Source organism: Micropterus dolomieu, linkage group LG21 (genome assembly GCF_021292245.1).
Source record: "Micropterus dolomieu isolate WLL.071019.BEF.003 ecotype Adirondacks linkage group LG21, ASM2129224v1, whole genome shotgun sequence".
Classification (NCBI taxonomy): Eukaryota; Metazoa; Chordata; class Actinopteri; order Centrarchiformes; family Centrarchidae; genus Micropterus; species Micropterus dolomieu.
In genome coordinates this window covers 23,410,416-23,437,641 of record NC_060170.1, presented here as the reverse complement: position 1 = coordinate 23,437,641, position 27,226 = coordinate 23,410,416, and the positions used below count along the sequence as shown (strand labels likewise).

Here is a 27,226-nt window from a genome sequence, read left to right as displayed (position 1 = left end):
ATCCCTCTTTTTTCTACCACATCTTTTCCTTCCCTTCGCCTCTCTATTAATGTGCTTGGACACAGAGCTCTGTGAACAGCCAGCCTCTTTAGCAATGACCTTTTGTGTCTTGCCCTCCTTGTGCAAGGTGTCAATGGTCGTCTTTTGGACAGCTGTCAAGTCAGCAGTCTTCCCCATGATTGTGTAGCCTACAGAACTAGACTGAGAGACCATTTAAAGGCCTTTGCAGGTGTTTTGAGTTAATTAGCTGATTAGAGTGTGGCACCAGGTGTCTTCAATATTGAACCTTTTCACAATATTCTAATTTTCTAAGATACTGATTTGGGGGTTTTCATTAGTTGTCAGTTATAATCATCACAATTAAAAGGAATGAACACTTGAAATATATCTGTGTGTATATCTGTGTATGTCTGTGTGGAGTGAATGTATACATTATACAAGTTTCACATTAGATTCACATTACAACATGTTTTGGAAAAATAATGCGGATTCCATTTTTATTTTTTTTATAAGAACATATACCATTTAATTATATATATATATGAACTCTTAGTATAGAATTTGATTGTTTTACAATACACAGTTAGAACTGGCCACAAAATAAAAATATCAGCTTTACAAACAAAGCAGCATCTGAATGAATGAAGAAATGAATAAATAAATAAATACTTTGGCAAGTAAATGTTAATAAATTAAAATAGGTTTGCAGCAGCTAGCATTCACAAAGAAACATCAATATTAAAAGCAATTCATCTTACCACATTCATGAAACAACACTTGTGAAGTATGAGGCAATGAATGAAAAGCATGAATGCTGGTAACTGAGACCAACATTAATATTCATTTAAGGGATTAAAAGCATACATATTGTGTGTCCTCACAAGCCTGAAATCTGCCAAAACGTCAAAACAGTTTCCCCCCATAACATGTCATATGCATGACATATAAATATGTCAGACTGTACCTTTCATTTTCATCTCTCTGTTCAAGTTCAAGTGGAATCATAAAACCTTTCCTTTGGTCAGTGTGACTAAATATCATCACAGTCTCATCTGATCTTTCCTATTCATAATCATGTTCAAGATGAAATTAACATTTAATTCAACAATCAGGCACCAGCCAATACAAGACAAAAAGTAAAGTTGATTAAACTGCACAATTTACAAAATATACAGTGGTTCACAGGATAATGAAAAACAACTTAAGACTATCAAATCAGGCTTGTTGCTTTATATAAATCTCCGCCCAGACATCCATAAGTCACTTAAATATTAGGTTATAATTTTACAAGTTAACATAATATAATCATCAGCCTAATCAAGTTGAACACAGTTTTTCTCTTAGTACGGTACAATTCACACAAAACAAATAGACATTATATTTGGCAGACAAGGCAGTTCAAGGACATTAAAAACACTGTTGGACGCTAAATCACTGACATGGTGCTAAAAGCTAAATTATTCATAATGTTGGGTGTTAAACATAACTGTAGATACGTTTCGGACTACAAGCCAGTGTTATGATCAGTCAAACAGTGAAAGTGAATTTGATTTTCGGGTGTTGTATTCAGAGAAAATGAAAAGTCTGCTGACATTCTTTCCTTCTATAAGGGGCAGGAATTCGGGCACAACTTACTGATATATTTAAAGTTTAATCTTGTAGACTCTGACTATTAAAATAATTATCATCAACTATTATCACAATGTGTTTCTCATAAATATAGTCTCTGGTTGAATTCAGCTCTGCATTTTGGCTTGAAATGTGCAACTAAAACCATCCATATCTCAAAATAAGAAAATTAAGTGCACTCGGATTAAGATTGACACTTAAAGAGATTTCTGACAAAAATATTTTTAAATTATAGTAATAGTTTTTCAGATACATTTGTTTTCGCTTGAACATACTGACAAATATGAAGCATACTATTCTCATACACCTGTTGACAACACAAACAACATTGTGGATACAGTCGGTAAGGCTCATAGCAGCAATCGGTGATTGTAGAGGCTTTGTGTAGTGTGTGTGCGTATGTGTGCTCATATGTGTTTTACTCTTGTGCTGCTACAGCCATTCACACTTTACTTGGAAGGAAAAGAAGACAAACGGCACAATCACTTGTTCTCTATCAGCATCTGCACCTTGCACACCAGATCTCTGGCCAGGGTCAAAATCTGCTTTATGTTGTGGTGCTCAGCCATTTCTGAAAGACAAAGAAGCATGCACATTTTAATTTGGGAAAAAACAAAGGAAAAAATCTTTAAAAGTCCCTTTTATTGCAGGTGTTTGTTATAAATGCATAACTCAGACAGCATTATACAACTGTTGGCAGGCTGAATAGTGCTCCCAACGACAAGTAAACTGATCTTTAATGTGTAAAATTAGTGGATAAGAAGATATGCGTGTGAATTACGTCTGCTGCATGTTTTACCATTGAAGAACTTAATGATGTCAGTGAAGTCCATGTTGTTCTCCAGGATGATGTCCCTGTAGATCTCCACAAGTGCCAGGGCAATGAAAAGGACAAAGTGACTAGAAGAGACATACTTGGCCGCCCAGATGGTTTCCCAGACTGCAAACACATCATCGTACACCAGCTCTGGAAGAAAAAGAACATAAAGGAACGGGAGTCGAACCACGCCAGTGTGTGAGGGCTCGGATGGGAGGCAAGTTTGCAGGAAGTGGCGTTATCAGTGGAGAAATAAGAGTGGAAGCAGGTGTTTGCTGGGGTGGGAGAGAGAACACACTGACATACCCTGGTGAGAAAGTTTTCAGAAAACACGATGGTCCATAGTTGAATCTTCAGTTTAAATGTAATTAAATATAAAACCTATCCAACGCAGCAGCAGTTCATGCCAATTATGTCATAAGCAACTCCCAGGAAAGGTTTTCCAAAAATATAACTGACTTCTAAATCCTTTCCGAGCATTAATAACTTCATGCCTTGTTAGCAAGCTGCCAAGTGGTTTGGCATTTTATCCACAAACAGGGATTAAAGAGGAGTCAATCTCCTACCCCTCTAATTGGCACAAACTCTTTCGCACCACTTTACCTCTCTTGAAGTCTAGTAGAAACCAGCGGTAGCAGAAGTAGAAGTGCGTGTAGTCTCCGTTCTGGTGCATCAGCTCAAACAGCTCAGAATCAAGGATCTACACAAAGAGGGGATCAGAGGAGATTCAGGTAAAATATATAATGAGACTGGCTGTGGAGAAAAAGTGTGAAAGTGTGGGACATTTGTGGGTATTGAGTGGTTTTAGTGCTGACTGCTATAGTGTGTGTACAGACTGGTGCTGTTTCACCTGGATTAGAGAGCGCATGTTGGCAAAGTGAGTGTCCATAGCTCCTCCATGTGGAAAGTTTTGATTCATTCTCTTCATGAGCTCAGTGAAACAGCTGAAGGCCAGGGCCTCTGAAAGGAGGAAACAAGGGAGCCGTAGCAAGAAAGTGAGTGGGCAAACTCTTCTCTGTTGTTTAGTCAATAACTGTAAAAATACACCAAATGTCAGAGAAGAGGGCAAATAAGAAGTGATTCAGAGAGTTGACTCACCATCATCCAGAATGACTAGAAGTGGAGCCAGCAGATCACACATGCCCTGTACGTAACCGATGTCAAGGTGCCTCCAGATATAGCTGAAAATATACAACCAAGAGAAGTGACCTTGACTGATCTCAGCTCTTTTTATCTGCCAATCTGAGTCATACACTGCTGTCCAGATTAAGTAGTAATTCCACTTTTTCTTCAACGCTAAAGATACATTTTTGAAAATAAAATTCACCATTTATCAAGGCAACTACTGTATCAAGTGCAAAAATCTATATAAAGATTCATGTTTACATTATTAGGTTTCTCTAATGTGTAAATATAATACTTTTCTTGTCCTAGGAGGTTCTAGGCACATATTTTTCCTATTATAGGTGGCCCTTCAGTTGTGCTTTTGTGAAGGTGCATGGGGGTGAAGTTGCCTTTGTTTAATTTAATAATAATTTTACCTGCACATGATGTTACGCAGTTTCTCCAGATTGGCAGGAGTGAAGTACCAATAGTTTCGGTCACAGCGCTGGACATCCTTTTCGATGCGGTGTAGATTTAATGTGTACAAGTCCAAAAGCTCTTGCTGAAACAAACAAAACAATGAATAAATTAAACAAGCTCATTATATGGTTGGTTTGATTTGAGGATGAATTCATTTGAAAAAAAAAAGTGTTTATACAGTGAAGGTACTCCCAGCAGATTCTTGAGAGGTCGCTTCATTCTTGGTGTTTTCAGACCCGGCCAGAGAGTCAAAGTTAGAGTAAAGGCTCTCCATCTCCGGCTCCTCAGACAGGATGGACTCTGTGCCCTCTGGACTGGGCTTTGCCTGCTCCTCCTCCTGCCTGAGCTCCACGTGAGGGGCCGAGTCGTCAGAGAAAGACGATGCTTCACAACGTCCCTTCCTGCTCCAAGGCATCATGGAAACTTTGGCTTTGGGGATCTCCTCCATCTCTATGGCTGAGGGAGATTCATCAGATTCAGTCTGAGCCTCGTCTTTCTGAGAGGCAAAGTAGGCTTCTCTTGTTCTCGAGACCTCTGCGTCTGCTGCGAAGACAAGGTTCTTTTCAACTGCGGGAGCCACGGGATCTACAGATACATTTTCTTTCCTTTCTGCCAATAAAATCTCTGGTGGTTTACTTGTCTTTGATTCGTCCATTTCCTTCATCTTTTCCATGTTAGTTTCTGAAGGTTTCTTGAGGTTTGATGTTCCCTCGACACTCACTTCTCCTTCTTTTTTAAGACTTTGCTCAACGAGTTCTCCTTTTGATTCTGTAGCAGCTGCTGATACCATCATAGCATCCTCATCAGACACTGACTCTAAAGATTTCATTCCTTTTAAGTTTGCCAGTGCATCCAGATCTTTATCTTCTGTTTGATTTGCTCCAGACTCATCAACAGTTTCTTGTGTTATGGGTGGCAGACTTGTCTCTTTGTTGGCCTTCACCAGCCCTTCCTCCAATGGTTGGATCATGTTGTGACCTGTTCCCTCAGTCTTGGTATTTTCTGCCATTTTGGTCACATCAGGTGCTTTCTCCTCCTCCCCCTCTTCTTTGTTCCTCACTTCACCTTTCACCTGGCTGTCAGTTTCCTCTGCCAGCCCTTCACTCTCTACCGCTGCAGGTTTGACGAGGCTCTGAGGCTGAATGCCCGCCTGAGGGACAGCTGTAGATCTTGGGGCTGTATCAGGTGCAGCGCTGTCCTCTGTGAGTGAGCCCTCTGACAGGCCGGAGGTCACGGAGAAGTTGCGGGACGAGGGATGCCCAGAGTCAGGAGAGCTTGTCCCGTTCTGCAGAGCTCCATTGGGCATCTTTGGCACCTGTTTGGCCTCTTCGTTCTTGGGCTCCGTCTCAATCTGGTCCACCTCCTCTACGGACTCAAACACCTGAAAGAACAAGCCAAAGGGAAGCATGCTACTCCAGGGGAAGGGGTGGGAGGATGTGAAGAACTAGGGGAGAGAATGCAGGGATGAGGAATATTGGTTCAAAAAGTACACATCACATGCATGACTTTATTCATATATTGAGACATGTGTCATAAAATGTTTTATTGTTATAACAACTGTAACAGAAGTGCTGTTTAGTTTGTTTCCATTTTTTAAAGACCATCTACGCTAGACTCTAATATGGTGAGTTTTTCATACCTGTGTGCTGCTGCTGGAGTCACTCTGCAGGTGAGCCAGACTCTGCCTGTCTGAGCTCTGGGAGGACTGGGACTGGAAGATATTATTATATAAGAATATTTTTCGTATGTTGGCTCATGCTGTGCTCACATTAAAGGGAAACTCAGGTGATATAGTATTGCACTTTTGTAAAGTTGAAGGAAAATAGAAAGGTAAAAGGTTCCTTCCATGAGTCAAGCTCCAAAAATGCTGGAATCTACATTTTCCATAATGCAACCAATAGCTTTTCTTTAGACCTTCTAAGCCTAGTAAATCCCCATGTCTTTAGAATGAGTCTTCTATAATGCAGACTATAAAACAGAGCAATCCCTCCAGAGCTACAGAAGTTATACAACTGTTTTCACACGCTGGTAAGTACTGCTCATAGCTGATAAAACCGAGCACATTTATCTTTTTTATACTGTAAATTTTCTGTACAAAGTCCTGATCGAGGACACAACAGCCAATTCCTTTTCAGGGTGTCAGGCTAGATGTGTGCACACTGTCTAACGAATGACAATGAATGAATAAAAGTGTGTATTACTGCTTCACCTCATTGCTGACGGTGGAGTCATGGTGGATCATCTTCTGACTGGTACTGTCCATGCTGGCTCCAGAGGAGCACTTTGCTAGTGCTGCGGCATGCTGCTCCTTCTCCCGCTGGCGGACAATCTCCTCACAGCCGAGCCACTCGCGCATGGTCTGCTGGTAGCACACTCTGACCTGTTCATCCACCTGGAATGAGTGGTGAGGGATCAAGGGTCAGTACTTCAGGCGGAAGACGCTTTGGAAGCAAAGCCATAATTGTCTGAATGACAAACCTCCTTTCTCTCGGCTTCTGACATCCCAAACTGATAATGACCTAACAGGAAAGGCCACACCTCTTTACGCAGCGAGGCGTCCACACCACCGAAGTACACCAGACGAAGCAGCTCCTTCTCCTCGTATGCCTGAAGACACAAGACATGTCTGTCAACTCAGGCCTTGCTTTTTGGCCCCTTTTTCCCCCTTCATATAAAAAGACATTCGCTGTATTAACAACACGGCAGCCTGTAGACAGAGACATCATAGTAGCTTTTACTCTGTCAGTGCAGGAAATGATTAATGCATCCAAGAGGGTGGCAGATGTTGAAGACTACAGGCACTGTTGCATCTCCCAACTGTCACTGTACAGCATATATGTGCTCATTATTTTGAAATTTACTTCACAGGAAGATAAATAAAAATTCCCTTCAGTAAGAGTAAGAACATGTCCACAGCGGTTACTCATCTAATAATCCATTGCTGTATAAAACATTTAAAGGGTAAACTTGTGTCCCTCCATGTATGTTCCATTTTGATTTGAGTCCTATAGGTAACTCAAATGTAAATACATTAATACCTACAATCATTTAATCCTTATAACTTCAACCACTTTAAAATATAAATGGTTAAATTTATAATGTCTCAAACTCTATCCACTTATCATGAGATGCAATTGTTAGGTCAAGAAAAAGCTAGTAAGTGGACCTTCTTTTGTCAAACTACTGTTTCCATGGTCAAGAATGAACTGTTTTCTCTTTAATTCTACTGTATCGGGGTTATTGGTGGTTACCCCAATAATCATCAAATATACATCACATTAATCTGAGACAGACAGGTCCATTAGTCATGCTTCATGCCGTCTGATGGTGTGAGACTAATGGTGTGAGCCACATGATTAGCAGAGGTTGAATATGGGTGAGACAGAAGAGTGATAGAGTGAAAGAGAAAGCCTGGGAGTGGACATGCATGCATGCATGGTGTGTGTGTGTGTGTGAATGGCATACTGTCAGCAGCAGTGTGAAGTTTGTGTTGCAGTGCTGTGACACCAGCGATGCTTACTGTGCAGTCCTTGAGGAATGTCTGCCACACGTCTGTAGTGAGCCCTTTGTAGGCATCGCGCGGCACGTTGGGTGCCACAATGGTGTGATTTACGAGAGCGGAGAGGTGTGTACGCACAGTGGACAGGTGACGGCAGTATGCCAACCCTGGTTGACAATACAGTTGATTACTTTATGCATCTGCAGATGTTAGTGATGATTAAAATGTTGTTTTATGCATCATTTACTACTTCTTGAAACACATTTTCATAGGGAATGTGAAGATATACTAATATTTAAGGCTTTTCAGTGTACACAATAAGTAATCACATACAGCCATAAAACGCCCGAGAGATGATCTGATACTTCATGTTGTCGCACAGCAGCTTCAGAGGAGCCCTGCAGGAAGATACAGCACAGAGCATTTCACTTATGTGGAAGAAACACTAGACATTATGCAACTATCCTGTTTTCTAAAGGACTGTCATTAAACTAATCATCTGGTGCATGAGAAGTTATTCATATTGTCCTGAATGTACGAGATACTGTATCTAATGAAGAGTTTATTACAGTGTTGGGGCTAACCTTTTATCATTCAAATGACTGCCTATTGTGCTGCCTTATGGAACAAATTAGCCCAATGGCTTTGTTCATAGCCTCCAACCATTTTATCTGCTTTGCTTATCACCTAATTTTCCCAACACATTCTCATGTCAGTGAAGCAAATGTCACACAATTGTCTTCTGGGTAATTGCTAGGTTCCTGTAATTTTGCTCCCTTCCCAGTTTCATCTGTATTGTTGAGGATTTCTGGTTGGCACCTCTGTAGCCTTCAGCAGTTTCCCTGTCATGATGGAACACAACGCAGCCTAGTTTCAAGTGTGTTTATTTCTCACCTCTCATGGTTACAGCCCTTGGGTGTCGCCCCGTCAGCGAAGCTCCGCTGAGAACAAGAGGAACACGACGGCTTCCTGAGAGTGGGATGCCACAGTGTAGCTCCCTGATCCATCAAGTCTGGAGGAGTCACTGCAACATGCACATGCACACAACCATTGTCACTTAAGCATTATGCTGCTCAGGCTTTCAAGAACAATTACATTTGCACTTTGATGATTTCAACACAGCTGGAACATTTCGCATAAGCAGAATTATGCTGATCAATCGTCATCTGCTGAAAGCACTTCAGAGCAGAATATGTTTGTATTTGATTCCTGTTAGAGCAAAGATATTGACAAAAACATTTATGCAATCTGGAATTGATGAACAATTTGAAAGCATGAAGCCATCATTTTCAATTACATTATTATAGAGAGAAAGATGACTTGAGCAAGAGCCTTTCTCAGTTCAGGAGCCATATTTGCTAAATCAGTCGGCTGTTAAAAGGTAATTGCGCTGGAATGCAGGAAAAAAAAAGGAGTGAACAGGTGGCGGGGGGTGGGAGGGCATTTAATAAAAGGACACATCCATAAACTTTGCCTGAGGTGCAGGACAGACCAGGAAGATATTAGATGCAGGGAAAGCAAGGCAAGCTGACAGACGGACAGAAGAGCTGAGGTGTGACAGTGTTACAGGTGCTTCCTGTGAGTGAGGGGGATTCTCCAGGACAGCTGTGAGACCTCTTGGGTACAACCAGGGTCCCTGTTATGGAGGGGGACTGTCCACTCAGTTGAAGGGAGAGGGAGGAGGTCAGATGGGAAGGATGGGTTACAGTCACTGTAACAAACAACGAGTAACATTCTCATAAAAGTGCAACAATCTGGAGAGGCCCGTGGGCACTGCTCATATTAATTTGCTTCCCTAGAGGGAATCTCACCAAACTCTGACTGGCTGTTTGGAAAGAGGATGCGGAAGACGTAGTCTGTGGCCTCGTCCTCCTCCTTATCTGAGACCGACTCTGAGGATCCAGATCCCTGAGGAACCCTGTTCCGCAGTTTAGGAAACACCTTTCCCTGCAGTGAGAATATAGGTGTTATTTAACTAATACCAACAACAACAACAACAAAATCTCAGCTGTTAGAGCTCAGCTAAGCAATCCATGTGAATTAAAGATGATGAGTGTCTGTTTGCTTAAGCCTATTAATAGTGGCTGAACACGCGTAGGTGGTTTCCATTATTCAGTTTAGCTGCAGAAAAAACGCCACTCACAGTCCAACAAAAACACCCATTCATTAAAGCAGACACTTCTTGTGTGGCGGTGCAGAGACATTAATAAGCCACGCATTCATCAGTATCACGTCAACCTATATTACCACCAGGCAGTGCAAGTGCAATTCTAAATCCAAATGTCTTTTTTATTGATTTATTGATCAGATAAAGCTGATTTGGCATTTTGGTGCACTTTTACTAAAACAATGCCCAATATGTGTAATCTGGATCTGAAGTCAGGGAGCCACACCAACAAAAGCCCTCCTGCGCTGACCTTTCCCCTCTGGGACCAGAGTGGAGGGTCCAGCTGGCCGTGGGGAAGCAGGCCATTCTCCAGGCAGGAGAGGAACTGCAGCAAGTGGCCTCCTCTGGGGAAGCGAATAGGGGGTCTTTGGATCCCATCCTGACTGACCAGCACCACCGTCCCCCCACTGTCAACTAGAGGAGGCACACAGGGATGATATATTAGTTTAATTATTCATGCCATTTTATTTGACACCTGTTCACTTTGCAGACAAATTAAACACAAACACTGAGATAACATAGCAGTATAATGGTAAAGAAGGTTTGTGTGGACCCACCTTGTTGGTGACAGTGCAAGTATACTATCTCCTCTAGAGGGATCGTCATGGCATAGTCCCAGTATACACTGAAAAAAAATATAAGTATTTAAGAAAAAGAAGCCAGACTAGTCTTAGCATCATATTGGGTGGCTCACCAGCTAACAGTGAAAAACAAGTCCATAGGGAATGCTTATGTATTATCTGTGCGAGTCAAAATCTCAAGGAACATCCCTTCTTTTTTTTGGGGGGGGGGGGCGGTATTTTCACCTCTAAAGGACAGTTTGACAGAGGCAGACAGGAAACATGGGGAGAGAGGGGGAAGGGGGAACCGAAGAGGCGATGCTGAGGTTACATGGTCTGTAACCACTCAGCTACCAAGGTGCTCCAAGGAACATTCATTTTATGGCTAATAAAACAGAGTAGTCAAGAGTGTCCACACAGAGGAGCAGGAGCAGAGTTGGCTAATGCAATGATCAATCAGGCATGCAAAATGGTCAGGAATAAAAAAGGTGAGAAGGATATGCAAGCAGAGAAACACACAGAGACAGTGTAAGAGTCTGTTTTTAAGCTTACATGTTGTATAGATAACATGCATTTGTCTACTGCAACAAGAGAAAGATACCGACACGCAAGGGCGTCACTTTGTGTTGAAAAGTAGTGGGGACATAAGGGCTCATGTTAGAGGTGTGATGATACACTGAGCTCACGAGATGTGGCGATGCACCATATTGCTGTCACGAGAACAAGATTTATTCTCTTTCCAAAACCTAAAATAAATCCAGAAAAATGTAGGCTGTGGGCTGTTCCTAATGTAATGTAAGTTAGCTAACGCTAGCTAACTTCCTACTGAATGTAACGTTATAAATCCCTACTGTTCTGCTTTTTAACGATTTTAATAATGGATAAGGCCTATCCAGATTTACAGGAACAGTGTTGATCCTTAATATCGTTGTCTTTTCACTTCGGTTGGCTTTAGCTTCTATCTTTAATTTTTTTTCCCACATCCATTTGAGTCAGTTTGACAGCCTGAATACAACCTTAAAATGCTTCTTTCTGAGATCGCTTTTCCCACCAAATTTGTCAATATTTACCTTATAATACAGTGATAAAAGTCTAACAGCTCCGACAGTTTGTCGGACTTAGCAACAGTAACTAAAGGGGGTGTGGTATGCACAGGACCTTAACACCATTTGCTATTTTGAGAGATGTGTCTCAGTCAATAAACCATCTGCTGGCAGCTGGTGTGCTGACAATAAGCCTCATCAGATCAGCTGCATACTGAACCCCTGAGCCACGCACAAAAACATTGCATTATTCAGATTCAACACCCCAGTGTTACACAAACAGCAGAGAGAACATGTAGAGAAATAAAGCAGTGTTTACATGTCTGCCAGGAAGAACATAAACTATTCTTAATATGAGAAGGATTACTTATATTATCAAACACAGGCTTTGTAGATAGACACAGTCACCAAAATCACAATCCATTTGCAACTGGATAATGTTGCACCTGCGTTCATAGTCCAGGTCTCCGACAGAGCCGTTCATGAGCTGGTTGGGCGTCCACTTCAGGGTCATGATGTCAGCATTCTGGTGCAGAGAGAGGTAACCCGGGATTGCCTCCATATCATCCCTCTGAAACAAACACAAGGATGGATGTTTTCATTTGATGCAATAACGGAGTATAGGTCTGGCTCCCTAAGCCTGAAGAAGACTGTATGTATGCAGAGAAGGCGCAATGGATAAGACACATGCCTTTGGTGTGAGAGACCCGGGTTCAATCCCCCACTATGGCCCATCCACCAGTGCGTCCCTGAGCTCCAGAGGTGTGCAACCTCTGACATATATAGCAATTGTAAGTCACTTTGGATAAAATAATAAATGTAATGGAGAAGACTGCCTTGTCCATGCATTTATACAAATGCTAACACACATAAACAAAGGAAAGCAAGACTTTCAGGGTACTGTATAGACCGGCCAGGTTTGTGATGTGAAAGGATGAACAGTTAGTGTAAAACAACATTATGTTTTGAAAGCCACCCTCCTGATGCAACTGATTAGGCTATTTTAATCAATGATATTCCTGACAATTTGTGAGGCAGTTCAAGTAAGTTATAATCAACTATTTGCTTGCACCTCCACAATAAGTGTTTCACAGAATACTGTACAGCACTGCATTAAGACACTTTGGCCTATAATAAAAATTTAAAAAGTAAATACTCTGCTGCTGCATCCTTCACAAAACATTCTGTCTAAATCATGGGGTAGGATTTTAATTTAATAACTCAGACAGTTACCGGTTGTACAAGCACATTGTTTTTGCCAAACAGTAGGGTCACCCTGCTGTTTTGATGCAGGGACTCCACATAGTCACGAGCTGATGGCGAGGGCGAGGGGCGTTCATCCATGCTGCTGCTGGAGTGTCGCTTCTGAATCTGCACAGATCAGACACAAAACATATCAAATTACATAACAAACATTGTAAACCGGTGGTAGTAGCCATTTGCTGTGAATAAAAATGAGAAACAGAACATTCATTCATGTGCACCATTGCATCCACCGTTGTTCCAAAACATGAGCCTACTTTTGCTTGTAATACTCAAACACAAATACACATCACTGTGATAGGCTAGGTCGACCTGGTTCACAGAAAACTGAACAAGTGTCAAGGTCTCAGAAACACTCTGTTCTCTGGGATGCGCTGTGCGTCACCTTATGCAGTAATCTTAGCAGAGCCTCTTTAATCAGACAGACGGCATCTCAGAGGGGAATTTAACTGATCAGATGCAAAACTCTATAATATATGCTATGTGGGGTAAAACATAAAAAAAAGCCTGGCACTAATTCTGCATGATCATCTACTGTATTACCAGTTTTAATACTTACACACAGTGCAGGCCTCTTAGTGGGGGAATCCTGTCTGCTGTGGCCACCATGGATGCGATGTCTTTGCACCAACTCGTCAGCAGACGGGTCTGTCCAGAAGTGGTCAGCTGTCTTCATCTTTGTGTACTCCAATGCACAAGGTCCAACTGTCACAAAGAAAGTGCATAGTTACATAGTGCAGAGACTAAGAATCAGTTTAAAAGTGATCCACATCGGATTACCTTGAACACCCTGAGCACACTCAGGAATAGAATGAGTACATTTTTGTGTTAAAAGGTGGAGATGTACTATATCATGTGATCAACCTTTTGTTCCACCATAAAAAAAGGTAAAAAGATTTTTTTTTGATAGTTTAGAGTCATGGTTACCAACCTTTATAGCTTGTAACCCTTTGAAATACCGCTTGTTACAGGTTGTGGGAGTATTTTTCCCTTGCTAGTCTCTAGAAACAGTGTTTCTGGCTCAGGCCACTGGTGGGAAGCCAGTGAAGGATCATTTTCGTGTTGTTGAAGAATGGACTTTTACAGTTTAGCCTGCCAGCTTTATTTGCTTCAATCTAAAACTCCTCTGGTCAAGAGTTAGCAGCAACAAAGATTTCAGCATTTTCATGTAAACATAAGCCTGAGTTAGATGACTGCATTAAAAGAGACACATGTTTACAATGTCACATATAATTACCTAACAAAGAGGCAAGGATAGGTCCGTCCACAGGGTCCATTAGAACAGCCTCTTTCTCGTAGTATTTACTGGAAGACAAACGTGCACGGGGAATTTTGAGGGGAAACAGAGTTCTTGTAGCAAAAACAGTTATTGGCCTTTCTCAACTTACCAGCTGTTCTCCACCAGGTAGAGGACAATCTTGTCCAGCACCTTCTCAAATAGAGCCGTCCGGATCCACAGGCTCTTGACTCCCTGTGGGGTGAGGTTGGGCAGTCGGGGCATCTTGCGAAGGCTGTCTTGACTTTGCAAGCTTTGACTCCGTCTGTAGATGAGGAGAGTCAAAAGTTTTTAGATAAATAAAACATGTTTTTAAAATTCCCTTAAGTAAAACTGAATCTGCATGAAGCTAATGGCATCAGTGATTCATGACTCATAAAAGCCTATACACATGAATTATTTAGAAGCTTTTCATAATTAAAAATAGCCCTTCAAGTAAGCAGACAGCCATTTGTTTTCAGTGCTTTTGCTTGCACAAGGCTTTGATGTACGCTTTGAAGTACTGCTGTGATGTGTGAGAATGAGCTGTGACGTGTGCGTCTCTCACTTAGTCTCGATGATCTGCTCGAGCTCCTGGGCTTTCCTACACAGCTCCTCAGCCGGGGCGAAGCTCTTCCCCACCTTCATGAAGAGTGCCGCTATCTTGTTGCTACGTAGAAAGCCTGCTGCTCGTCGTTTCAGCCCATGCAGAACACATGCCTCCACGGCAGCTGTGTGGAGACAAACACATGGTTAGAATAAAGCTAAATATACTCTTTACCAAAGAGCACCATCCTTGTGCTATATGTCAGAACAGCATAATAATAAAAAGGAAACCAACAAAATAATTTTTTAATAAATTTTTCTATAATGCAAGCAAAATACACCTTGGCCCAACAAAAGTAGTTGACATATTTTGCTCAGGATTAAAGTGTTGCACAAACAGAGTGAACTTTTCATTCTCGGACTCTGCTGCTACGCAACAGGAAAACACAAAAACACCATTACTTGTGTCCACTTTGGTTGTGTCACTTTATGTACCATGAAATACTTTTCTTGCCATTAAAAAGATTATACTGATGTTATAATAATATTTTTACCATTTCGTTATAAATTAAGTAGCTAATATAGTTTTTTATTTATTTTTTGGCCACTTGGGGGAAGCAGAACAAGCTATAAACATAACACATTTGATATGTTAGGTTGTTGTGTCATTAGTAAATAGTTACCTATTTACACATCCAGCTGAAGAGGAGCAAAATTAGCATTCATTTGGAGTCATGTTACTGATTCCTAATAAATTTATAATATCATAGCTCTTTAAACAATAAATCAGTGTAGAGCAAAAACAATCACCAAGTCCTCCACGGGGCTTTCATATTACACAGAGTAATTTCACTCATTGTTAATATGAAAATATTGAATAGAGCAGCTTTAATTTGTAAAACTTGAGACAAACATTTTGTGCCATAAAATGCAACTTTGTGACATTGGCACCTAATATTTATATTATTTTCCAAGAAATGTGGGTTTGTGGCACAAACCTCTTGTCATACATAATAGCAGGTCATACATCCACTTCAAGTCAATTTATTTTTTTTCAGTGGGATAATCCACTCAGTGTCAATACTGCTTTCCAGGGAGTCCAGGGTGTAATATTAAAAATAACCAACAGCAACATTTGTGAACAACATGCCAGCTGTCAAGTGAGTTTCATCCCCATCTGCAGTTCTGCACTGTGCATGTCTACTGTATTGATGTGTTTAATATTGTTTTGTGTATATAAGTGTAAGTGTAATATATCAATTTAACACTGCATTTAAATATGAAAGGAAGCATGTGGCAACTGGTACCATACACTTCTGTGTTCATGTCTTGAAACTGTGTCTGAATCAGAGAATATTACTCAGTACTACAGTATATAAAACTGTAGAAAACCATTCTGCTACATTTTTAGGAACAGTGTATTCACGGTCTGCTAAGTTGCACATTTCCTAAATGGATTTTCCAGGTGCTGTTGTTATTAATTCATGTCTTCACATAATCATCTTTGCATAAGCTGCAATGAGTGGAAACACAAGTTGATGACATGATGACACACTCGCACAATCACTCGACTGTGCAGAAAATCAGACATCCCTCATCTCTCCTGGGCCTACGTGGCAGTGCCTGGAGCTGTGTTGACATTTGGTTTCTCTTTCAGGACTAATCCTGTGGCTCTGTTCACATGGGGTCAGGGGGAAGGCCTGGGTTGCCATGGCAACCCCAGTTGACGGAGCGATCGAGCTCTGGGGAGAGACGACCGGAGGGAGGGGTGGCGGCGGCAGCAGTGGCAACTCATCAGCATCGCGATCTCTCTGTCTCAATCATCCCCACTCCTTCAAATGCAGCTTCTCTCCTGCCTCCATGCCGTCACACCTGTCACTTTCTCTGACACTGCTGTTAATATGATCACTGTTAACAGGGGTTTACTTCAACCTAGGCAATAAAAGTGCCACAGCCATCAACGTTCATTTTTTAATTTTTTTAAATTAAACTATCTTCATCGTCTTTTCTGCACATTTGTTTCTTCTCCCTCTCTTCCTGGATTTAGTTCGTTATCTCTCTGTGCCTCTTTTTCCCCCTCCACATCATAATAAGGGCATGAAGCTAAATGTCAGAACAAAGCGTAACATGAAAAGGTCTCCAAATATAGTTCATCATCCTTACTCTCTCATCATTTCTGCTAACTAGTCTGAAATGCCAAAAGTGGAAAGATAGAAACTCCCAAACCTTTACATTTTGAAAGCTACTGTCTATCCATAAAGCTACAGAGAAAATCCCCCGTGTGCCACAGTATGTGCAGAGACAAAACTTCTCTGAAATAAACAACAGCACCAGTGGCAGCGTTACAACACACTTTGTTTATCCCACACTTGGGAAATTTGTTTATCACTGTAGAGCACATACAAATAAAACCATAAAGTGTTCAGTATGAGACACAAGGCACAGAGATCAAACAAGAATCAACTTAATTAGTTAAATTTGACCTGAACCGTTTTCCTACAACGTTATTCACAAACAACAGTTAAATGTGCACTGAAGAAAATTCGCATCATGCCAGTAGGATTAGTTCTTTGTGCAGTCACTCCTGGTAAAAACAGCTAATACAGTAAATTGCCTCTAATCATCCTGTATCTGTGGCAACTGATTGCATTAGCAGACAATGGACAGTGACACACAGAGCAGCCAAAGGCACCAACACAAGGTCTTAATATGGACAGTGCTGAAATATTAGTCAGTAGGTCAGTAGTGGATCCTCCAAATATAATCTTGAAAAAGGTGTGAGCCGTTCTTTCTTGACCATCAGCAAAACCGCAAAGTTGATATACAAGTTTGCAACTTTACATCAATACTTCTAGCGCCACCATCAGGCAAAAGTGGAAGTGGCTTTTTGATAAGGCTTCAGTGTGCATTTGTAAAGGTGAAATCAAACAAAGGGATTCACTGATCTGTTCAGAGCTATCGAATTAATCAGAGTGACTGAGCCATTTAAAAGAATTGTTTTGACCTGTCATAACTGGTATGCTGAAACGAGGACTTTAACACACAGGGCTGGAGGAGGAAAGAAAAAAGGTGCAGTTTATAACTGGGTAAACTGAGGATTAAAAATTAAACTAAGGAAATACAGAACAGAGCTTCTAATCTATCAATAAAACTGTGGTTGTTTTTAGCTTTGCTGCGCTACTTTTGATCGCACTTGAACTCAAGTCAACAGTGGCGTTTTGACACACATTCCCTCCGTCTACATTTCAGCCTCTGCCCAGCCAGATCATCAAAGTAGCCATGATGGTGGAGACTAATTGCTCCCCGGTGAGCTGGCCGAGCTCCTCTCCCAACCTCCGCTCGCTCTCATCTCTGAGAGCAGACCACAGCTGAAAGAGGACGTGCGGTAAAAGTCAAAATAAGGATCACAGGAGGAGTCAGGAGAAAGATGAATCTGGCAGACAACACACCGGGGAGATGAGAGGGTCATCCCAAGCTGCTACGTGTCCACTGGGACGTATGCTAGTAGTAGAACAAAGATAAGCTTTAGACTGACCGCCATCTATTAAAACAGGCCATTAAATAATCCAACAGATAACGACCACACTACAGGTCAAGAAAACTGATGACATGCGACATGAAAGCAGTAATGCAAACACATAAAGCACGTACAATGCCCACAATACTGACATGTGTGAAGACTTTCCTTCACACTGTAATAAACACCTATGTTCTGTGACAAATAACCTTAAATAAAAGTTTAAAAAAAGATCTGGACTAAGCTGCGTTTTCAGGCTGTGCTGTACACTATGAAATCCAAATTAGCTATACATCTTTACATCATGATGAGGTAGTGTGATCGCACCTCTACAGACTCAAGAAGCACACACATTTGATTGTGTATTCTACAATGTAATTTTCATTTCATTTCAGCACTTTGACCTTTTTCTGCCTCTTCAAAATATTTTGTTTCACTTTCTCACTTTTAAAAAAAACTTTTTTAAGGTCATATGTGTGTGAAATGATGATATACGTTACGAGTCACTGTGGCTCTAATGTCTATTTGTTTTCCTTTCTCACTATTCATTACTTATTACTAGTGGTGTCGCCCATCGCCTCACTAAGTCTGTGCAATGCAATGTGTGCCATTTGCACAACAAAATAAAGCAGACAGGCCTATAGAGACCCAAATGTTTCTCCATGTATTTCGCTAGTGCATCTCCTTGTACATGAAGACGACTCATTTATTCGCACTATTTTTCTACACGGTAGTGAAAGTCTGTGTCAAAGGAAGGTTTCATCACTGCTCCTCTGTTTCAACCACAAATACCTTTTCCAAAAATTCAGCGGCTTTCTGAGAGTCTCATCATATGAGTAAAGAACTTTGTCTGCACACATGGCTGCTAAATAGTAAAAATATCACATTTTCTGAAAGCTGAGAGTCATTTCATTCCCACTGAAATCCCCTAAAATATATCTTGTTACTGATTACAGCTCTGGGCTGAGCCAGATATTTGACAAGTGTGAGCGCCTGCATGTGGGCAGTGTGTTTCTCACTATATTAGAACCATTTGGAGGCAAGAACAATAACATTTGGTGAAATGTTGAACTTTAAATGTCCTTAACTTCCTTCCCTGTTAAAGTTTTATGAAGCAAATATATTCTTGTTGTTGGACAAAGATCCTTGTCATAGGAAAAACCATCCAATAAAAAGGACCACCAACTTTACTCTATCTTCTTTGATTGTTGCCTCATAACCTACACTACTCCATGTAAATACATGTAAGTTGGCTTTGTTATGGCCAAATGTTGCTCGAATATACTGTACTGTATCTTGGTCAATAATTCTATATGCAAATTATTGTTGGTAATGGGGAATAATTTGTGTTCTATGAGATAGTTATAACTAGTTGTGTTTATTTGTTCTGATGTTACTGTTGAAATGTGGTTAACTTAGAAGGTCATCTTTAACCATGTACATCCTAATGTAGAAGTCAGATGTGAAAAGCTCATTAGTCACCAGTTAGTGAAGGAAGGAAGTTGCCTCGTCCATAGACTGGCTCAATGCAACCTTCATGTTCATTTCATTTACATTCATTTGGTTCTGTTTCAGTAAGTTTGCCCACAAGGAACAAGGGAAGATTATTGCTGTCTACTTCGGGAGCTGAAATGTCAGAACAGTAAAACCTCTAACTTTATATTGGACTCTGAGTGACTTTGTGAGTAACCTTTTATTCTTAAGATGGCTGCAGAGTGGAACAGTAAGAGAGGCAAACGTGTCAGAACTACAGTATGACATCCAAGTGACTTAGCAGGACATTTTAACATAACATAACATTTTCCATTACAGTTTTTGTAATGCTTAACTGCATTTATATGTATTCCTTTATTTCTTCATGTATTTAATTTTGCCCTGTGACCAAAAATTGACTTGTTAGATGTATTGTGTTCTGTGTAAGACCAAAATAAGAAGAAAGAACATAATGAAAGAGAGAAAGAAAGTCAATAGCGTAAAGTTAAAGAAAGCAATTCATGTCAAGAAAATCATCAATATGTTCTGATTCATCTAAAAATGAATCAGAACATATTTCCCCTCAAAGATAACCTACAAATAGTAGCATCTTTTACAGAAACAGATCCAAGACTTAACTGTGACAAAAGTAACTAAAGATAATGCTTGCAAAATGTCACAGTAACTTAATACTCAATAAAATAAAACAGACAACATTTCAATAAAAAACCCACTCAGGCTCTTTTCAGTGTTGCAAAATTGTTCAACTGTGTGATTCATTTGTATGTTTGGTTACTCACCACAAAAGGACACAATATGGCTGCTGTCTTCGTGAACAAATTTCCTGGTGACGGCTTCCTCCATAATTTGCTTCACCTGTCAATGACATGGCAGATGCTGGATGACTCATTCATTAACACAATGCCACAACTGACACTCGCACATGTCTGTGAAGGGGCTCGTTGGATAATTATGAGAATTTATAAAACTAATGCGAGAGGGTAAAATAGTGGGAGGAGAGTGCAGGGCTCAGGCGTGAACTGGGGTTGAAAAGTTGAAACGAGGAAGAAAAACGAGTGGGAAGAAGAGTGCATGTTATGTTGGTTGGATGAGTCACCAGCTCTCATCCCAAGGAGCTCTACTGGGAAATGGAAGTGTTACATTGGGGTGGGGGTGGTTGGCGTTCATCCAGCACAGACCCCCTTTTTCTGAACCCTTTCCAATCCTCAGTGGGAGCAGTTTGATTCTGTTGCGTCAAAAGCTGATGACATCCTATTCATGCAAACCCAAGTCAACTTTCAAAAAGATGGAGAAGGTCAGACATGCTCACAAGGTAACGCTCATTAGTTAGGCTATGTCATCATGGCGATAGCTGACCTGACAACAGCTAGAGACCAATAGTTGAAACAACCAATAAATCAATCCCTCCGGTGGCTATGGAGACGTCCCTATGTGTGGGCACAGCTCTGCAATCTGCATAGAGAATATCAACCTCCGGACACAGCCACAGTGATAGCTGTAATTTCCTGTTGAAATGAGTCTGTCCACAACGACCACATTGCACCTTCTACACAAACACAGACATACGCTCACCAATACACACACACACACACACACACACACACACGCACACACAGCTATTCGCTCCAGGGGTTGAGGTTTCCTCTGCTCTATAACCTTTTTTTCCAATCTACACTTTGATTCAATCCTTCAGTGGCGTGAGCAAATCTTTTCTCTGAGAGGCAGTTCACCGGTCATGAAGCAGCCAGCTGTCTAACAATATTAGTTTTCTTGGTTTGATATTTACAGCTTGCTCATAAAATTTTCCGGGAGGAAGATATATTGTGATATGTGAATATAGAAGTAAGAACTAAATGTTAATAAGCCTTCATTTTCATTGTCAGAAGCAGAGGTAAGTATCAATCAGCAAAAAGACATTGCATCATCTTTCATATTTTGTAATCGTACTCTCAAAGTAATAAGTAATAACTGTCAAAAAATATAGAGGGGTGAAAAGTGCTGTTTCTCTCAGAAATGTAGAAAGTATGTAAAAGTATCAAGTAGCATACAATGGAGATAATCAAAAAACTACCTCAAAATTGTACTTGAAAGTTACTTCCCACCACTGGCAACTTTGTATTGTGATACCGATATATCATGTTGTTTCAGCAAATGTGATTAGGCAGCTATTTAGCTTAAAAATAACCAAATGTGAATGTCCAAATAAAACAGTTAGAAATGCCTGAAAAACAAACAAACAACCAACTTCATTAAAGTGAAACTAAAATCCTGTAAAACCAGAGATTTTTAAATGATAGATACTGTCACTCTGTGCGAATAGTAATAAAAAATCCCTGAACCTACTTGTAAATCTAAAACACATATGTAAATGCAACCATATTCATTAGTCCATATGGAGTTCATAAAAGCAATGCCTGAACTAAGGGAGAACAATAAAAGAGACTATAAGGACCATTATTTAAGATTCAACAGTGAGACACAAAACAACTTGTTTTCCTGTGATGCTGCTGAGAAGAATCTGCCCACTGAGCACTGATTGCACCCTCGCTGTTTATGCAAGATAAGGACCCCAAACTGACTAATCTCTCACAAAAAAAGTTTACAAACACTTTGTACAACAATGCACCCAGACCCATGTCCCCCTGAAACATTTATATATTAAAAAACATCACTAATTAGACAGCAGTCATTACACAAATCTGGCCCGTTCGCTACAGCAGCTTTGTTATCTTCAGCGTCAACAGAAATGATTCATGCTGCCAACACAACCGAGACAGTGCCAGTCTGATGTGATGCACACCCGCTCTGCTCATGATCACTTTTATATAAAACACACACACACACACACACACACACACAGATAAAACACAGGGGACTTATGTGCACTATAGTTTTCTTTCTGAGTGCACCTGATACAGAAAGCTGATTGATTTGCCAGCTTGAGGACGCAGACTCCTCCTCGTGTTTTCTCATCTCTCTCATCTGGGTTACAGATCAGGCCTCCAAAGAATTTAATATGGTGACGTGTCTAAGCACAGACAAACGGCAGGTTTCTATGGAGACAGCATGTGTCGCACAGTGGATCACTTCCACCAAAGAAGATGTGTCAACAACATTCATTCATCTCTAAAATAAACAAAAATGACCGCAGCTCCCTAATTACAGTAATTAATCTAAATGTAGCGCCGCCATAATTTCACACATCATCCATCCACCGAGAGTCCTAGCGTGTTAATTTGGTATCAATAAAGCACAAATCTACCCCAAATGTACCATTTCGATTGAATTTTCACCACAAAATATATTCTCACCAGAAACGTATCTGTTAGAGTAGCGCAGTCTGCTCAAACTAATCACTGTAGCTTGAAGGCATCAGCCATTGATAAAAGATCTTCAGAGTATTCCAATTAACTCCTGCAACAGCAGAGCCATGAAATAACAGCCAGAGAGAAAGCCCCATCCATTAACATCCACCCTTCATTATTCATCATCTCTGTGGGCCACTGATGAATAAGCGGGGAACACGACAGGAAAAAAAGAAGAAGAAAAATCATCATTGGTTATGCTGTGTGTTAATCTATGCATACAGAGCTATATTTGATTTAAAGTTATGTATCGCAATTACACTTTTGAATGATCAATTTCATAATGAATAAGCAGGCTCAAAAGGCAGTGACTCTGCCTCAAAACCAACACAACCGCTACACAGCCTTAAGTAGTTGACAAGGCAATCTAACCACAGGGTCCATTGAGTAGCTGTTCTGGAGCTTTTGATCAAATCACAGCTTCCTCATCAGATGATGTTGTCATGGAACTGTAGTTCTTCAAATTGCCATTTGTTCCTGAGCATTTTGAGGACTTCTTGTCCATGTTGGCTTAACCTTGTGATGAGATTGTTTTGTCAAGAGTGAAGCTCATACAATACAGAATCACCTGAGATTAAGGTGGACCACAAAGCTGCTGATGTAAACAGCCAGAAGAGGCTCCACACTTACTACCAGTTAATGAAGTATTACCCTAACTCTCACACCAGCAGTGCCTTGTAGTTCAGCTGAATTAAAAGTAGCGTACAAACTCGTGTATTTGTATCAAACTTCTGATTCTGGCAGCAAACCATCTCTCTCAGTACAGCCAGCCAATCCTATCTCCTCCATGCCAAAACCTGATTATCAATACATTCACCTAGATAAAGTCAAATACAATATAATAGTCAAAGTTTAATGATCTCTATCAGCAACTATAACAATATTTGATGATTTCCCTGCGGTTTGTTCCTGCAGTATGAATCAACCCTGTTCTATCAACATGCTACCAGGAATCATAAAAATCTCTATTAAGCAGAAAACACAGAACAAGTTGGGTGGATTGTCTTACACTCCACTGCCTGAAACCTCATCCTGAGCAAGCACTCAGCCTTAAAAAAAAGTGAAACAGGAAAGTAAATGGTGCAGATCTCTGTGGCGAGTTTTCTAATAGCACCCCCCTCCCCCCCTCCTTTAGCAAACACGGTGTGTATTTGTGTTTGCATGCACGTGTGATATACAAAAAGACAGAGGGAGGAGCACAATTCAGAGGCATGATCAGAGCAAGATAAAGACACAGGGACAGACTGAGAGGGGCTCTATATCAAAGCTAAGGCAAATAAGAGATCTCATTCAAACCAATTTTGTGCCAGAAGGTAATTCTGCTGCCACAGACGTCCGGCACTCTCTGGATAATGGCCCACATCCAGGTATGTCTGAGCAGCCTGGTGGCACATAACCAGCTGGGCAAGGATAGCGTGAAAACACACAGCATAGAGACACCATATGGTATAACCCACACAGAGAAATAATAATCATGAAGTAATGGGAAAATGGTACAAACAACAACATCTATCTTTCCAGATGAATCTGAAAAGCACCCACTAATAAATAAAAATTCTTTATCTCATCAAAATGAATGCTGATTTTAATGAAGTGCTATCTGTGAAAAAAGTGAGCTATCGTGCTGCGTTGTTGTTCCATCCACAGACTCCATCGGGCTGCATTTGCAGTAAACAGTGAACGAGCCACTGTGAATGAATCTCAGCGAGGCCGTATCAGCACTGAGGAGGCAGGTTTAATCATGGGAAGGGTCTGGTCTCACTGATAAGCCCGCGAGCAGGTCTCAAAACAAATCAGACCAATGTCTTTACGTTCCTCCTTTCACAAGAAGGATGTGATTTTTATCTTTCTTTGGCAGAAATAAAGTTGTGTAATTTATGAGGCAATCTGAGATGCAACTAATGAAACAAATCCATCGATTGTTAAGAGAAGGAGGTTAAAAAGGTGGTCTGGACTGGGATAAATCTTCTCCTTTCTGCTCCATTAAAACTACTGTTAATTTTCCTCTGCTTCAGTTGAGTCTTCAAGCGACCAAAACCAACAATAGCTTAGTTTATGTTGGGAAGCTCCCGGGGCTGAAGGTGTTTACGGTAGATGTGTAAATGTAAAGTGAGGTGTTTGTGATTTTGAGAAAACCTTCCCTGAACAAACAAGGAAACAAACGCCTCAACAGGAGTGACCACAAAGTACACACACGACAATGGAGGACAGTGGAGACACAATGGAGAGACTCACACACAGTTTGCCCAGCTGATATTAAGCTTTCTTTTAAGTTATTATTATAATTCTTGGTCAATGTGAACAACAAAGGTGTTTTTTAAGTGGCGATAAACATCCCAAATTAAAACAGGTTTCACCACGCAAACTACTTCGTACACAGAAGTGAATACTACACATGAAAAAAGGTATAACAGTTAATAACTGTTAACTGTAAAGTTAGCTTCCTGAACAAAGTGACAAAGCTAACGTAAGCATGCAGTAACCTATATAGCTAAACAGTATGTAAGTTAGACAGTTCAGATAGAAGAGTGAAACAAATATGGTCGACATTTCTGACCTGATAATTGAAAATGCAATAAAATAAATATGTAAACTTTTATAAAATTGCAAAAACAACACAATGTAGTAACCTTACCTCAAACTACAAAACATTATGCTAATAACGTTAATCTCAAATCACTATAAAGTCGGTTAGGTTATCTTAACTGGATATTTCCTTCTCAATCTATACTGACTAACACCATTCTATATATTTACATGTAGCCTATGCCTATATTAGCAAAACACATTCATGTCTATGTTTACAAAAGGATGGTCTGGTAGGATAAGTTTAATATATCCCAAGGCCTCCTAAGAGGTTTCTTTTACAGCTAGTAATGCTTAGTGACTTCCCGCTTGCCTAATTGATTGCTTATGACAGGGTGTTTCTATGCAACTGATTTACATATTACTATAAAGTCTTTACTAAGGCATAGGATTTAATGGTGTAATCTGATTTCGTAAACCTCTCCCTTGAATCCAGACATTTGTAAGAACTTATGATTTTACACACAAACACAGTAATGGATTCATGATTAGCTGGTTCAACCAAATCCTGTGGTCTGATGCAGTGGTTTACCAAGAATGTGGACTACTGATAGGCTGTGGCTACATTTGTAATTTTTTTTTTTTTACAGCTACAACCCAAAAGTACTGGACTTCAACCTTTCACATCCGCTGTAGGGAAGTTTCATGAGAATAAGATTAAGCCCAGCAGGCCTTAAAAATGTGATAATATTGTGACAAAAAAAGCAGGTCCAGAAAAGGTTTTTTTATTTAGCTGGTGCGGCTCTTTCATCATCTTGAGCATCTTTTCTTTAAACAATAAAAAGACATTAAAAGAAGTTAACAAATCATCATTCTTCCTCCAAATGGATGCTCATGCAGCTTGAGCTTTGAATCTCAGCGCCATTTGCTTGCATGAGAAAAGATGACAGGCTTATGTGAATGATTTCCCCTTAGTCAATAACATGTCATTCATGAATCCCATTTCCTTTTCCCAACATTTGGGACCCCCTGAGAAGAAATCTCAGTCAGGTGTTGAATGGCAGACAATCTAACTGTTAGTGACATTTAATTTCATCTCTGCTGACCTATGGTCTTCTGTGTTACTGTAGTAACCCCAAACTGAAATGATGAGTGACATGAAGGGTTGAAAACCTGATGAACAAACCTGCAAAGCTGCTTCCATATTTGTGTCTACTCACCACCATATAACGCATTACACACATATCACACACACACACACACACACACACACACACACACACACACACACACACACACACACAGTTTGTGTCTAACTGAAACCACCAAATGGCTTGGCAGAAGGCTGAAGGTTTGCTCTGCCATAACACCTCAAACACTGACTACGGATAATCTGCTTCTCCACCCGAATAATTATTGAACTGCATCACGAACACTCAGAAAGGGAACACCGAATAAGAGATGCAGACTTGTAAGAAACAACTTTAAAACAACTATTAATATTGTCTTATTTCATATGGTCTAGGCTTGTTTTCCAGTCTTTTCAAAGATGTTGATGAGCATCCAAGCCACCCATCTCAGGAAAAGAGAGAACATTGAGTACAGACACACTAAGTGTCACCCAGGTTTTGTTAGAGATCACCTGAAAAGCTTCCCTGAGTACAGGGTGAACTACACAGCTTCATACAAAGCAAGGTGTTTGTTTTTCCGACTCGATAACAGTTGAGCTGAAAACACCCACCTCCTTCTTGACGGTGCGCAGCAGCCTCTGTCGGGTCTCTGTCTCTAAAAACACAACACAAACAGTCCCACACAGGACGTTTATACAATTGCCACAACTTCACTTATTCTAGATACTCAAAAGAAGACAAATAGGATTCAAAATTATTAATCTTTAAGGGGTTTTATTTGCTCCCACCTGCCATTGTTGCCATGGATCCTGTCTCCTGTCTGCAAGCAGC

The 27,226-nt window shown here is 40.5% G+C and overlaps 1 protein-coding gene across 2 annotated transcripts; it reads right to left on the bottom strand.

Moving 5' to 3' along the window:
• Positions 1-465: 465 nt before the first annotated feature.
• Positions 466-27,226, bottom strand: sgsm1a (small G protein signaling modulator 1a). 2 transcript variants are annotated; one of them, XM_046034521.1, is made up of 26 exons: positions 27,184-27,226; positions 27,007-27,050; positions 20,154-20,229; positions 14,386-14,548; positions 13,951-14,103; positions 13,800-13,867; positions 13,122-13,267; positions 12,533-12,670; positions 11,746-11,870; positions 10,254-10,321; positions 9,947-10,110; positions 9,341-9,476; positions 9,097-9,240; positions 8,424-8,553; positions 7,863-7,927; positions 7,551-7,696; positions 6,509-6,637; positions 6,240-6,422; positions 5,670-5,741; positions 4,209-5,474; positions 3,988-4,112; positions 3,545-3,627; positions 3,297-3,406; positions 3,050-3,146; positions 2,429-2,596; positions 466-2,200 (listed from the first exon to the last, which is right to left on the bottom strand). In XM_046034521.1, the coding sequence occupies exons 1-26, from the start codon at positions 27,197-27,199 to the stop codon at positions 2,112-2,114; spliced, it is 4,104 nt and encodes a 1,367-aa protein (XP_045890477.1). In that variant the 5' UTR covers positions 27,200-27,226; the 3' UTR covers positions 466-2,111. The 2 variants fall into 2 exon arrangements, with proteins under 2 accessions (XP_045890477.1, XP_045890479.1); XM_046034523.1 differs by having other exon boundaries at positions 4,209-5,411.